Raw genomic sequence first — 15,130 nt, 5'->3', positions numbered from 1 at the left:
CTTCTATACCTGGGGAGGGACAGTGGGCATGATGTCCTGGGGTGCAGTGGGCATGATGCTCTCGGTCTCCTGAGCTCCTCTCCATTTGCCCCACCGTGGGGGAAAAGCCCAAAAAATAAAAATAAGAAAACCTATCAAAGAATGTTTTAAGGGGCAGGGGCACCTCCTGGTATTAGAGGCAGAGAAAAATAGTTTGGCTGCCAAACTGTTGGAATCTCCAGGTGTTTTCAGAAGTTCAGGAAGCTAATGGTATAGGCGCTGAGAAGATGGTGTTCTTCACAAGACCAGGGAGGAGAGCGGGGTCCCAGGGCGGAAGGGGCTGTCTGATGTGTGGGGAGAGCACTGCGCCCAGCCCAGGACTGGGCCTTCTCACTGCAGGAGGTTGTGTTCCCTGCTCCTTAATGTCCATTCCTTCTGTGGGTCTGCTGCTTCCAGGAGTGGCTATGAGTCTGCGTCCAAGGACTTTGTCCCTGACGACTTGGAGGTCCAAGTTCCTGGAAGAGCCTTCATGGTCACTGGGGGGAACAGCGGCATCGGAAAAGCGACCGCCATGGAGATCGCCAAGCGAGGTGAGCAGCCTAAGTCGTGTGTGTGCTGGGCCCCAAGGGCAGCCTGCGGCCAGTCCACACTGGGGAGAGGGCCCTATGTCACACACGGGTCAGGAAGGCCCCAGCCGGCACAGGCAGGCGCCCTGGACAGGGACCCCGTGCTGACTGGCACAGCTGCCGGCTTTCTCTTGTTGTTCAGTCAGTCAGTCATGTCTGACCCTTTGCGACCCCATGGACTACAGCACGCCAGGCTTCCCTGTCTTTCACTATCTTCTGGAGCTTGCTCAAAGTCATGTCAACGGAGTCAGTGATGCCATCCAACCATCTCGTCCTCTGTTGCCCCCTTCTCCTCCCGCCTTCAATCTTTCCCAACATCAGGGTCTTTTCCAATAAGTCTGCTGTTTGCATCAGGTGGCCAAAGTACTGGAACTTCAGCATCAGTCCTTCCAATGAATATTCAGGACTGATTTTCTTTAGGATTGACTGGTTTGATCTCCTTGCTGTCCAAGGAACTCTCAAGAGTCTTCTCCAGCACCACAGTTTGAAGGCATCACTTCTTCGGCACTCAGCCTTCTTTCTGGTCCAACTCTCACATCTGTACATGACTACTGGAAAAACTGTAACTTTGACTAGACAGACCTTTGCTGCATTAAGCTTCAGACTAGAGGTGGACAGAGGGAGTGAGTGGAGGAAGCTCTCCTCAACACTTCATTCATTCACAGGAGAGCTGAGGTCCCGTCCACATGGCAGTGTTTTCTGATTAAGAACAGTAAGGGGCTCCAGTTAACCCTAGGCATCCGAATCACCAGTGGAAACTTAAAAAAAAAAAAAAACACACAAAACTTGGACGCCTGGTCCCTAGTTCCTGTCTCCTCAGTGAGAATGGGGGTGGGGGGATGGGGGTGGGAGAGAGAATGGGAATCCATCGCAGTTTGGCCATGGACCCTAGTTGAGAACAGAGCCCCCAGAATAATGGAAGGCGGGGTGCAGTGAACTTCCTTCTTCCTTCCTACTGCTCCTGGTTTCCAGTCTCTGGAGTTTGAGCAGCTGGAAACTGCCTCCTCTCCCTCCTCCCTAAGCTTGGATCTAGAAAGAGGCCCTCTGGGTGCCCATACATTATTCAGTCAGCTGAAGTCTTCCTCCAGGTAAATGACAAATTTTCTGCCCCAGCTCAACTGTCCCGGCTCACTCAACAGTACTGCGGTGGCTAGAGAAGTCAGCCATGCCTCTCTAGAGCCCCTTCTCCTGGAAAAATGGATGTTCCAGCAGAAGTTGGGGAAATAACCTTGGAATTTATCACTTTTCAAGATGCTTGAGATTTTTTTTCCCTCCAAAGTTAGGCATTTTCCAGGGGAGTATTGTGCCATTTGGAGCTGTATTTAATTATCTGTCAAAGCAGGGGGAAGATTAACTGCATCTTAGCAACTGGGAGGTACTCTGAAGAGCTGGGAGGAGGATCAAGCTGAGGGGCTGTTATGTGGTTTGCCTGGAGCCTCCTGTGCAACAGACCCTATTTAATAAAGCCGGGTGTTTTAGGCGAAGAAAGCAGGGTCCATAATGCTTATGTCTTAACTGCCGCAGCCAAGGCATTCCCCTTTAAATAAGCCCTGATTGATGATGGTGTGACTTTTGCTGGAATAGTCTTGAGTGCCGTTTATGGATTCACCCATTTAGTAAATATTTGTTAAATTCCGGCTACATATTAGGGGCTTCTCAACTTGGGCTGAACATTAGACTCAGCTGGGGGAGCTTTTAAACCATCCTTAGGCCGGGAGCTTTAAAAACTTTCCAGGTGGGTCTAAAGGGCAGCTGGGTTGAGACCGTGTGTCAGATTCCCTATGAGATGCTAGGGATGCGGGTGTGACCAAGACTGACCCTTCTTATCCTTGATATGCGTGTGTGTGCTTAGTCACGTCTGATCTTTGTGACCCCTGGGCTGTAGCCTGCTAGGCTCCTCTGTCTGTGGGATCCTCCAGGCAAGAATACTGGAGTGGTTGCCATTCCTTTCTCCAGGGGATCTTCCCCACCTAGAGACTGAACCTAGGTCTCCTGGATTGGCAGGCGGGTTCTTTACCACCAGGGAAGCTCATCCTTGGTGTATTCAGACCCATAAAGAAAATCAGGACGTTGCCCCAGTTGCACCATCACCCCAGGTAGGCAGGAGCACGGATTCCAGGACCACCCTCTCCTTTCCACTGGCTGCTCTGACTGTGGGGACCATCTGTCCAGATCTTCCAGAATAGTCTCCGTATCAGGTCCTCTTTCTGTGAGCCCGTGTGTGTTCATCCTGCCTTCGGAAGAGCTCGTCTCCAGGGCCGTCACTGTGGCTGTCCCTCACGGCCGCTTTTTTTGAATTCCACCAGGTGGCACAGTTCACCTGGTTTGTCGAGATCACAGCCGAGCGGAAGGTGCCAGAGCTGAGATCATCCAGGAGAGCGGGAACCAGGTGAGTGGCTCTGTGCCCCTCCTGCGGGGGGCTTCCTGCCTGCGGGGCACGGCAGTGTGGGGGTGGGACTCCTGGCCACGCTCCTGCACCCGAGCTGGCAGAGCTCTGTTCATGCTTCTGCTTGGGAGGCGGCCTCAGCCATCAGAGCTGGAGCCGCGCTTCTCAAAGGCTGGGCCCGACCCAGGTGATGGGGGCAGTGACCCCAACTCCCCCAGTGAAGGCCTGCCTGGGCGACATGACACAGACAGGCCCCTGCTGGGATCCCTCCCCCAAGAAGGAGGCCGCGTCGCTGAGACATGTCCAGGGGACTCAGGGTGAGCCAAGCTGTAAACCGACTCGGTGGCCTTCGGATAAAGAAGGACCGCAAATGACGTTTCGGCCTTGATGAGACCCGCTTCCTATCGAGAGTGTTCAAAGCTGGCTCACCGTTCTGTGGGCTTCCTGCTCTGACACACTTGGAACCAGGACAGGCTATATAATCTGCAGGGCCCCAGTGCAAAATCAGAGTGTGGGGCCCCTGGTGTACAAAGCATAAGACTTCCATATACATGTGTTATTACACTTGTTATATTATACTTGTTTTTCTCTTTCTGACTTCACTGAACCTATTTGCAGGACAGGAATAGAGATGCGCACACAGAGAACAGGGTTGTGGACGCAGTGGAGAAAGGCAAGCGTGGGATAGAGAGAGAGTAGCATGGAAACATGTACATTGAAAGTGGCAGTGTTAGTCACTCAGTCATGTCCGACTCTTTGGGACCCCATGGACTATAGCCAGTCAGGCTCCTCTGTCCATGGGATTTTCCAGGCAAAAGTACTGGCGTGGTAGCCATTTGCTTTTCCAGGGGATCTTCCCAACCCAGGGACTGAACCCAGGTCTCCTGCATTGCAGGCAGATTCTTTTCTGTCTGAGCCACCAGGGAAACCCAAACATATACGTTACCATGCGTAAAATAGACAGCATGGGAAGCTGCCGTGTAACACAGGGAGCTCAGCTCGGTGCTCTGTGATGACCTAGAGGGGTGCGATGGGGGGTGGGAGGGAGACCTGAGAGGGGAGAGGACATTGTATACTTACGGCTGAGTCATGCTGTTGTATGGCAGAAACCAACACAACATTGTAAAGTAATTATCCTCCAGTTAAAAATTAAAACAAAACCTAAGGCTTGCAGGCCGGTGAAGGCAGAGTGTTAGCATAAGCAGAGCCTGGATGTGGGGTCTGTGCACCTGTGCAATTGTTTCCCCGAGGAGCTGGCCCCGGTGGAAACCCCAGGGTCCCGGGGAGGGGAGCAGGCTGGCCGGCAGTGACCACGGGCCCCTTGCACGTCCACCGAGAGCGTCTTGCCTCCAGGCCCAGCTGGAGTTCCCTCCTCTGTCCTGTACACCCACTCCTCCGGCAGCCCCCATGCCTGCTGCCTCTCCATGTGCTGCCCACAGCTGAGGGGCAGACGGCGCCCCACTCCTGCAGGCGTGGGTCGTGGCCAAGAGGAAAAAAATTTACCCCAGTCTAGAATGGAGTATTCTGCCTCTGCCCATGAGGGTTATCCTTTATCTGGAAGTAATGTTTTCAAGGCAAGAGGCTGTCCTTCTCCCTTTGACTTGGCAGCCTCTCTCCATCAGATGCCCCCGGAAGCTTCGTGCTGGCCGTGAGCATGAAGGTCTCTAAACCTTCCTCCGCGTCAGCAAGTGGGGCCGCGATCTGGGGGCTGCAGTTCTTGAGATGGAAGGCTGGCTGCCTGCCGGTAACTTTGGGTGGCGCTGCTGCAGGATGTAATGGGAACACTGATCTCGGGCCATGGGCAGGGGAGGGCTTGCCTGGATTCCAGCCCGCCGTGGGCTCGGCTACGTTCTTTACCAAGTGGATTTATATAGGAAAAGATGCCAGTATGGTTCTGCTGATGCTGTTGAGCCCTCCTTATACCCAATGGCACCATCTTTGGGAGGAAGAACTGAAAGCAGGGACCAGCATGTTTCCTGGGGTGCAGAGAGGGAGCCCCCAGCTTGCAGCCTGCCCCATCCCCACACACAAACCCCCGGCAAATCCTCTCCTCTTGCATCTGTGTAAGTGGTCTCCAGCACTCACTGAGAGCTCGGCGGTCCAGGGCTGGCGATACCTTCTGCCCATCCCTGGAGGTGTGGTTTCACTGACTCAGTGCCTCCTCCAGGCTCTGCTGCTCTGTGATGACCTAGAGGGGTGGGAGGGAGGCTCACGAGGGAGGGGACATTGTATACTTATGGCTGATTCATGGCGTTGTATGGCAGAAACCAACACACTATAAAGCAATTCAGTTCAGTCACTCAGTCATGTCTGTCTCTTTGCAACCCCATGGACTGCAACACGCCAGGCCTCCCTGTCCATCACCAACTCCCAGAGTCTACTCAAACTCATGTCCATCAAGTCAGTGATGCCATCCAACCGTCTCATCCTCTGTCGTCCCCTTCTCCTCCTGCCTTCAATCTTTCCCAGTATCAGAGTCTTCTCCAGTGAGTCAGCTCTTCGCGTGAGGTGGCCAAAGTATTGAAGTTTCAACTTCAGCATCAGTCCTTCCAATGAACATTCAGGACTGATTTCCCTTAGGATGGACTGGTTGGATCTCCTTGCAGTCCAAGGGACTCTCAAGAGTCTTCCCCACACCACAGTTCAAAAGCATCAATTCTTTGGTGCTCAGCTTTCTTTATAGTCCAACTGTCACATCCATACATGACTACTGGAAAAACCATAGCTTTGACTAGACAGCCCTTTATTGGCAAATTGTTGATAAAGCAATTATCCTCCAATTAAAAAAATTTTTTTTTAAAGCTTAAAACTTGGAGTTGTGGGCCCCTCAATTGTAGGTGGCGGATGGAGCAGCAGCGAGTATGGGGATGCTGCTGGAGGAGCAGGTGCGCAGAACAGGGGAGGGAACCCCAGGATCAGCTGCTCCTCTCTGTCTGTGAAGCTTTGTCAGGGGGACGAGGGGAGGAGGTGGGCTCTGCCCTCACTGAAGCCTTGTGGGCTAGACAGTGCGCTTGGCTTTCCTGAACCTCAGTTTCCTCATCTGAAAATTAGAAGTGATATTATTTTGTTCAGGTTCCATTCAGCACACACCATCCTTAGTTGCGGCATTCGAATTCTTTATTGCAGCATGTGGGATCTAGTTTCCAGGCCAGAGTTCCAACCCGGGCCCCTGGGTTTTTTACACACCAGCACCTGGCTGGTTCCTTCTCCTGGTCACAGAGGACAGCTGACCTCTTCTGGGCACCTCTGTCTTCCTAGTTTCTCGCAGAGGGAGCCAGATGATTCCTTTCACCTTTTCAGGACGTTTCATTTCACCAGAATTCATGGCTGATTTCCCTGTTCCCTGCTGCTGCTTCTATTTAATTCTGAGATGCCTTGGGTGCTTCTAGGAAACTCAAGGAGACTGTGGGATGATCAGAGTAAAACTGATTTTAGCTCACTTGAATTTTGTTGGTTTTCAAACCTGGATTTTGTGAGTGTTTCGCAGCCCTGCAGGATGGGAGGGGGTCCTACAGTGATGTCGGGGAAGGCCTTGGAATGAAAGGATTAGGTGTCCGGACTTGGCCTGCCCTCAAGAGGCTCATGGCTGACTCTGGTGTGAGTCAACAGCCTCGTGTTCACTCTGGCTGGGCCAGGGCCTTCAGAGACTTTTGAGAAGAGTGTAATCCTGTACGGACAGTGCTTTTCCTCTCCCTTGAAGGCAGAGGAAGACTCAGTTATGGCAGACTTAAGCCGAACACGGCATTCAAGCTCCTTACAGGCCTTCTGAGTCATGGTAACGTTTCTCATTCCCTGAGCCTTTGTCTCAGGGTGAGGCAACATGTTTTAAGATCAGTAGAAATTCTTCCTTGGGTTCAGTGGCTCAGTTGCTGGGGAAACGGAGGCAGGGCACTGAATTCTGCTTTATCATGGGTTTTATGGCTTGTCTGGAGGTCAGTTTCCAGCAGCAGAAATCTCTGCCCTGGGTTGGTGATAAGTCTCTGACGCCTGCTGGAGTTCAGGGACGCTGAGCCTTAGCAACGTTCAGTGACGTTGAACTCAGGGACATTCAGTGGGTGCTGAGAATGCAAGTTTCATTTATGTGCTGGGAAAAAGGGCCCAACAGCCAAAGTGCATTGCTCATTTACATGCAGGGCTGTGTGTGCACCGCTGGCATGGGGCGCCCTCGATGTGGCTCCTCCATCAGGGAGTTGTGAGTCTACGGAGGGTGGGGTGGGGGAGTGGGGCTGTGTCCAGAGGTAACCATAGCACAAGGCTGGGATTGACATTGTAAGCAAGGACTGAGTCACAGAGGAAGTTGTCACCTCATAGTTCTGATGTGCCCTAGATATTCTCTTAGGAACAAAATGTTGACAAAACCCCCCCAAATGATTGGTAGGAAACTATGACACATCTATGCAATGTTTTGTGGCCATTAAAAGAAATAAGGTAGATTTATATTTAAGAAAAAAATCTCTAAAACATGTTGTTAAGTGAAAGAGAAGGATATAGAACAATGTATAGTCTGAATCTATTTATATGGAAAAGGGCTACACATACACATGTATATGTATATATAATGCTTAGTATATGTATATAGATATATGTTTATATATAATGCCTACAACATGTATGTATAAATGTTGTATGTAGTTGAGGTATTTCTGGGTGATTCATAAGAAATTGTGAACAATTGTGTACTTCTGAGCAGTGAGACTTTCCATTTTCTATCATTCCAAATGATTTTTTTTAAACCCTTTTTAATGAAAAAAGTACATTTTTTAAAAAAGCTTTACAACTTCTTTTGTTTTCTGGTTTAGAACATCTTTCTGCATATTGTGGACCTGTCTGTTCCCAAGTCAATCTGGAAATTTGTTGAAAATTTCAAGCAGGAACATACCCTCAATGTCTTGGTGAGCTTTGTAAACATAAATAGGGGATAAAACTCATGCATGTGTGTTTCTCCTCTGTGTGGATGAAGAGTGTGTGTGTGCGTGTGCGTGCGTGCGTGTGTGTGTGTGTGTATATCTTTACGGCGACACCTTAGTGAGACTCTTTGATGGGGAGGCCTGTTCATGTCACCAGGTTCACTCATTAGAGTCATTCTAACCGTGTTGCTTGGATGTGTGAGTAAAGGAAGGGACCCTATACTGGGTCTTTGGGGGTGATGGAAAAGTTCCATTTTTTCATAAAATGATTTGTGTACTGCCATTCTTGAACTCTGTAGATTTGGCGATTGATGTATTAAAATTAGAGGCTCGGGGGAAATTAAAAAGCTTAGTCCAAAAGAACACCTGTTGCAGACAACCAAATCTTTTAGCATCACAGTCAGTTGCTCCACAGAGAAAGTTGGAAGACTCGGGTGGGTTGCTGTCCCTCTGCTCCTCCCACATATTCTGCTTTGAGCTGAGCTGCTTTTCTGCCCAAATAGTTTCTCATGTGCTCCAAAATGTTCGTTCAGACCCAAGTCTAGTCTTGCACTGTCCAATATACCTACAGAGCATTTGAAATGTAGCTGGTTCAAACCGAGATGTTCCATCAGTGTAAAAATCCACCAAAGTCGAAGACTTAGGGTAAAAAAAAAAACAAAAGTAAACTAACATTTTTATATTGATTACATTTTTATGTTGATTACATCTTGAAATGCTACTATTTTAGATATAGTGAGTTAAATATTATACATTATTAAAATCAATTCTGCCCGTTTCTTTTTATGTTTTTATTTACTTTTTGGGTGAGTTACGTTTTATTTGGGGCAAAATGAGGACTGCAGCCTGGGAAACAGCACCTCAGATAACTTGGAGAAGCTGTTTTTCTCTTTACCTTTTTAATGTGACTACTTTCTAGAAAACTTGAAATTACATACTTGTGCTGGATAGCATTGGTCTAGACAGATTTCCAGGCCACTTTATTGTGAATCAGGTTGCCTGGCCAAGCCTTAGTCGCTGGAGGTCTCCGCACAGTCCCATGGCTGAGCCGGCTGCACACGTGGTTTTGGTGTGAAGAGACAGTAGAGCAGAACATGAGTTGTCATCCTACACATGTGTGACCAGTGGTGGCGTGGAGCTGTGGGTTGTGGAAACAGGTCCCTTGGCCCTATTTTCCTTTATTTTGAAATGGGAACTGTAATTTCTAGATCAATAATGCAGGTTGCATGGTCAATAAGAGAGAGCTCACGGAAGACGGACTCGAAAAAAACTTTGCTACCAACACTCTGGGTAAGTGTAAGCGGCTCTCTTATGTATTTTTAGCAAAATAAATGGAGAAGGATCAGGAAAGTAGTGATAAACTTTTGGAGTTCTTCGTGCATAGCTTGATTGTATTCACTTTATCTTTAAATGCATTATTTTTTCTTCATAAAACACTCTTGTCTTATTTTTTATAGTATGCGTTAGTGCCGGAAATACTATTCTTAAAGTGGTCTTCTCCTGGGAAGCTCAAGGCTCATTATAGACATGACTTTGGTGAGGAGGGCAGGGTCACCTTAGGTGGAGAGGGCAAGTATGAAAACTGCAGCCAAGAGAACTCCCGGCCAGGGCTGAGGAAGGGGCAGCCGTAAGACAAGAACATGGACCTAGAAAGGCGTTCGTTTACCTGGAACACAGGACCCCCGGGTTCCAGACCCTGCTCTGTAATAACCGGCCCACGCGTTTTGTGCCAGGTCAGTGATTCTCAAAGTGGGGTTCCTGGACCATCACCAGGGAACTTGGTGGAAATGCACATTCTTGGGCCTTACCCCGAGATCCAGTGAATCCAAAACTGGGATGGAGCTGAAAAATCTGCGTTTGAACGAGCCCTCCAGACGATTCTGATGCACGCTTAAGTTTGAGAACCAGTGGGCCAGGATTTTAGCCTCTTTGGATTTTTCTCCTTGAACCAAGGGGTCTGGAATACAGATCTTCCACAACTTGGGATGGGGTTAGGTCCCAGTCAACCCATCGTGCGTAGGTTGATCACGTTGTAAACTGAAAATGCATTAATCCACCTAACCTATGGAACATCCTTGCTCAGCCCAGCCAAACTTAAATAGGCTTAGAACACTTAATGTTAGCCTACAGTTGGGCAAAATCATCTAACACAAAGCCTAGTTTATAATAAAGTATTGAATTTCTCATGTTTATGAAATATTGTGCTACAAGTGAAAAACAGAGCGGTTTCTGGCCCAGAGTGGCTGTAAATGTGCAGGCTGTTCACTCTTGTCATTGCTTGGCTGACTGGGAACTTGCTGCGCATCCTGAGAGAGCGTCTTACCGCTTATTACCAGCTCAGGAAAAGTTCAAAACCCCAAATTCAAAATACAGTTTCTAAGGAATGCATATTGCCTTCACACCATCGAAAAATCATAATTCAAACCGTTGTAAAACGGGGACCGTCTGTAGACGATTTCAGTGCCTTGGAGAGATTTCACCTTGGAGAGGCAATGAATCTCAGATTCTCCCCGGTGACCATACCGCTTCCTCTGAGGAAGTGAGGCTTTTAATAAGGCGTTTTAATTAATCCTAAGTCACAAGATGAATGGTGAGGGTTCCTGTGGCTCCTGGGGTCATTGAGGGTGACCATTAGATAGCAACCTCTTCCCACCCAGGAACTGAACAGCGTGAGGAGTAAGGCAGTAGAATAATAATGAACGAAAGCCCTAAGTCACTGTTGTTGCTGATGAGGCTGGTTGAAGGGTGTGGCTCAGGTGAGAGCCAGATGGCTTCCTTAATGCTGAACTCCCAGAATTAGACAGCCTTGCTGGCTTTGTTGATGCTGGATAATCCCAGACAGACACCACCAATCCCTCCCAGGAAGCCCAGTGTCTTGCTCCCAAATGTACTACATTTATTACCGGAATGCTCACCTCCTTGGGATGGGGGAAGGAAGGGGCCGAAGGAGGTTGCTCATCGTGCTCTCTCCAGGAGGAGGGGAACATAGGGAGTGGAGAAGGACCTTTCTGCCCAGCTCTGAGCTTGCATTTCTTTCTTTTTAAACAAATCTCTGGGAGCTTGCTATGAAATGCTGCAGGTTTAGGACAAAATGTTCCCATCTTCTGCTTTGTTCCAAATGCGGTATCCTTGCCCAAAGTACCAGAAGTACACGAATGTGGGGTCATGCCAGGGTTTGCCTTCTGACTCTCCTGGATGGTAGGGACTCCTGGGGTCCTAGCAGCAGGCCTCCTAGGTCGGCTGCACCCCCAGGATCAGCTTTGTGATTTGTAGGGCCCAGTGGCAAACAAAAGTGGGGCCTCCTCTGTTCAAAAAGTACAAGGGGTTGCACAAGACGAAGCCAGCTCTGCTGCTTCCCACCCACCCGTCCAGCACCCAACGTCATCCCACTAGGTGTGTGCTGCATGCTAGGCCCGGGGCGGGGCGGGGGATGTGTACACGTCATTGAACCCGCAGCACCGCCCTGTAGTGAGGTATTCCTGCCTGTACAGTTACAGATGGAAAAGCTAGGACTGAGGGAGCTTGTGTAACTTGCCCAAGGTCAAGTGGAGGAGCCAGAATTTGAAGCCAAGTCCATCTGCCTCCAGAGCCCATGTTCATAACCAGGACCAGTTCTGCCAGCCTCTCCCCCAGAATCTCCTCCCTCAGATCTGAAACTGCTTTAATGTGAAATAAGGGCTAAGGGAGCCTGGGAGTGGGAAGACCTGCCATGCAGGGGAAGCATGGTGTGGGGCTGGGGCACTGCTTAGAGGACCCCCTGGGAATCTGCATTGATTGAGAATGTGGGTAGATCTGATGGACTCCAAGACTGCCTTTTTTTTTTTTTTCCCTGAGCTGCATGGGTTGTGGGATCTTAGGTCCCCAGCCAGGGATTGAACTCAGGTCACAGTAGTGAAAGTGCTGAGTCTTAACCACTGGACTGCCAGGGAACTTCCTTTATTTTTTGCCTTTTTCATTACACAGCCGGTTATGTTGTACTTTTGTATGGATCGGGTCTGCTTCCAAGGACCTTGATATCTCTTCATTTTCATTTCCTACTTGTGCTAGAAACATTGATCTTTCCAACTTCTCTGAGAAGCCTGATAATTCTCATGCTTAATATTTATTCATCCTCTCCAGAGGGGAAGATGGAGTCCAATATACACAGAGGCAATTCAGTGACGGGAGGGCAGGTAGACGTCTCTCTGCTTCACAGCTGAGGAGATACAAGGAGGTTCAAATATTATTATTCTTGAGCAGGTCCCGAGCCCAATGGACAGCTCAGACCTATGTCTGAGTCCTAGGAAATTGCTGGCTGCCTTTCTAATACAAAACATGTTTTCTCAGCCCGATTATGCAACACGAGTTACATTGTTTTCTGTTTTCTAAGATTCAGTTGGGCCGATAGAAATACCTCCAGTCCTCAGGCAGACGTCAGTAGATTCCTGATAACCCTGAGGACAAGACAATACTAGCATCTGCAGAATTTATCACCAGGTTCTAAGGGTTTGGAAACCCTTAGGTTTGGTGGAGGATCACTGAGATGCTGTCAGAATCTGTGACTGTGTGTGGCTCTGCGTGACAATATCATAGTACATGAATTAGATACAGTTTGGAAATCACTCTCCTTCTCCTTTTGTGGGTGTGGGTGGGGCCTGGAGAGGTTTTTCATCATTCACTCTCCTGGGGAACAAAAAGGAACTGCCTGGGGCAGCTTTGTGGGGAGATGAAGCGTGGAGGTGAAGTGATCTCATGAGACAGATTCTGTTGGGTTGCTGTTCTTGCTCCTGGGTTTTGGGTTTTCTCCAAGCATATACATTTTGCCTGTTAGCATTCAGCGGCATTAAGAGCCTGCGAGGAGGGAAGACAGATGTGGGGAGGGGGTGGTGGCGCTTGGCTGAGTGCTGTGCTGGCAGCCGGCCACAGCCCGAGCTCGAGCCGATTAAAACTCTCACCCACATCTCAGCCCCTCTCACCCACGGGGCGCAAGACGAGGACGCTGTCCACGTCCTCCAGAACTGCTGTGTCACCAATTAATTGGCTGTAATAAACAGGCGGGGTGCCTCAGCCCTTTAGTAGAAGGTGGGGAAGTTCAGTTGAGGTCATTTTGAAAGGCCATACATACATCGTGTGTGTGAGCATGTGTGTGCTAAGTCGCTTCCAGTCATGTCCGACTCGGCGACTCTATGGACTGTAGCCTGCTAGACTCCTCTGTCCATGGGATTCTCCAGGCAAGAATGCTGGAGTGGGTTGCCGTGCCCTCCTCCAGGGGATCTTCGTGACCCAGGGATTGAGCCTGAGTCTCCTGTGGCTCCTGCATTACAGGCAGATTCTTTACCACTGAGCCACCAGGGAAGCCCATACATACATCAGTGTGCAGTAAATGTTCACGTTCTCTTCACTTCACATTCTGTTATCTGGAGCTTTCTACTGCTGGCATAGATCCACGGAACTGCTACTGAAAGCAGGGACCCAGGGTCCAGACACACCTTAATATGTTTTTGTTGTTTAGTCACTAAGTCACATCTGACTCTTTGCGACCCCATGGACTGTAGCATGCCAGGCTCCTCTGTCCATGGGATTTCCCAGGCAAGAATCCTGGAGTGGGTTGCCATTTCCTTCTCCAGGGGATCTTCCTCACCCTCCCTGACCCTTCCTGATCTTCCAGGATTTGAACCTGCATCTCTTGCATTGACAGGCAGGTTCTTTACTGCTGAGCCACCAGGGAAGCCCCACCTTAGTAGTGATGATACTAATGGTAATCAGTACACACTGGACACTTTCCACATGCCAGGGCTGCACTGTTTTTCTTGAATTATCTCATTCAGTCCTCCTAACAACTCTACAGATTTCACAGACAAGGAAACAGGGTCAGAAATAGTTTGAAACCAGAGTCTGTGACTCACCTTCCTAAATAAAATTATAGTTGGTACATTTTTGCTATAGGGTTGTATCTGTCAGCTCTTGCTACATAACAACCATCTCCCAGATCTCTGAGGAACACAATAATAAGCATGTATTTCTTGCTAACTCTTATGCCGATCTGTTGGGTGGACTAACCTCAGCTGGGCTCAGCAGGGTATCTCAGCAAATAGGGTCTACATTATGTTCCAAATCTTTGTATCCTCCTTGGACCATTAGGCTGGCCAGAGTATGTTCCAGCAGCAAGAGCAGAAGCCCAAGTGTGCAAGCACCTTGCAAGCAGATCTGCTAACATCTAACCACTAATACAAGTCATTTCACAGAGCCCTGAATCAAGAGTCAGGGAAACATACTCCTCCCAGGAAGGTGGGGAAGAGGAGGTGAATATGGTCAAACAATAATCTGCAACAAGGGTCTGTTTTATTACATTCTAATTCTTTGGAAATGGGTCCTTTGAGTTAAGGATGTGATTAACTATTAGCCTGAAATGTTAATGAACAAAATATTTTGTCCGTTCAGGAAACATTTATAGAGCACACACTAAGCTGTGGTCAGTGCTAAGGATTCAGAAATTATAGGGACTCCTGGTCCAATGGGCCAGTCAGACACACAGACAATTTCAGTAACTATACAGTAAGTTCTCTTTTCATCCATGAAGGGAACTGGGGTCCAGACCCCAGGAAAGCAGAGAACAGTACTTCTGAGGGATATGCCCTCAGACACTGAATGTGTTTGGCACCAGGCATTCTCACTTATCAATAATCCTTGGTTCCTGAAACCTTCCAGCTCCCAGACTTTCAAGATTCCCAGAGAGACACAGTACCTGGGAATAGTAAGCAGTACAGCAATGTCAGGTAATATTTCTGTAACACCCAAATGCCTTAATCTGAAATTGCAGTCCTTTGTTATTGTACTTCCCCTATCCACCCAGACATATTTCCATTATTTCCCAACATGGATCCTCTGCCAGTGCATTATTATTTTTAGAAATATTTACTTATTTGACTGTGCTGGGTCTTAGTTGCTGCCATGTGGGATCTAGTTCCCTAACCAGGGATTGAACTCGGGCCCCATGCTTTGGGCACTCAAAATCTTAGCCACTGGACCCCCAGGGAAGCCCCTAGTCAGCCCATGACCTCCATGCTTTTATCTCTGAGGCTCCTCTGCCTGGAATGTCCCCTTCCTGGCTCACTTTCACTTCTCTGTGACTCTGTGGGGAGCACCCCTAGCCTGGAGCTTGGCCAGGGCTCCTGCTCTTGGCTCCCGGAGCACCCTCTGTGACTCTGTCTTAGCACCATAGAAGTCACCCATCAATAGGTGGTTTCTAGTAA

The 15,130-nt window shown here is 48.9% G+C and overlaps 1 protein-coding gene across 4 annotated transcripts in view; it reads left to right on the top strand.

Moving 5' to 3' along the window:
- Positions 1-15,130, top strand: part of DHRS12 (dehydrogenase/reductase 12) — a 40,522-nt gene that overhangs the window by 10,032 nt on the left and 15,360 nt on the right. The window contains exons 2-5 of one of the 4 annotated variants that reach the window (XM_055542226.1): positions 436-569; positions 2,912-2,994; positions 7,791-7,883; positions 9,107-9,188. In XM_055542226.1, coding sequence (XP_055398201.1) covers positions 436-569; positions 2,912-2,994; positions 7,791-7,883; positions 9,107-9,188 — 392 coding nt within the window. Of the gene's footprint in view, positions 1-435; positions 570-2,911; positions 2,995-6,603; positions 6,767-7,790; positions 7,884-9,106; positions 9,189-15,130 lie in introns of those variants that run through there. The other 3 variants (XM_055542228.1, XM_055542230.1, XM_055542229.1) reach the window with 3 other exon arrangements.

Source organism: Bubalus kerabau, chromosome 12, assembly GCF_029407905.1.
Source record: "Bubalus kerabau isolate K-KA32 ecotype Philippines breed swamp buffalo chromosome 12, PCC_UOA_SB_1v2, whole genome shotgun sequence".
Taxonomy (NCBI): domain Eukaryota; kingdom Metazoa; phylum Chordata; class Mammalia; order Artiodactyla; family Bovidae; genus Bubalus; species Bubalus kerabau.
The sequence above is the reverse complement of the archived record's forward strand: the minus strand, read 5'-3'. Positions and strand labels throughout refer to the sequence as shown.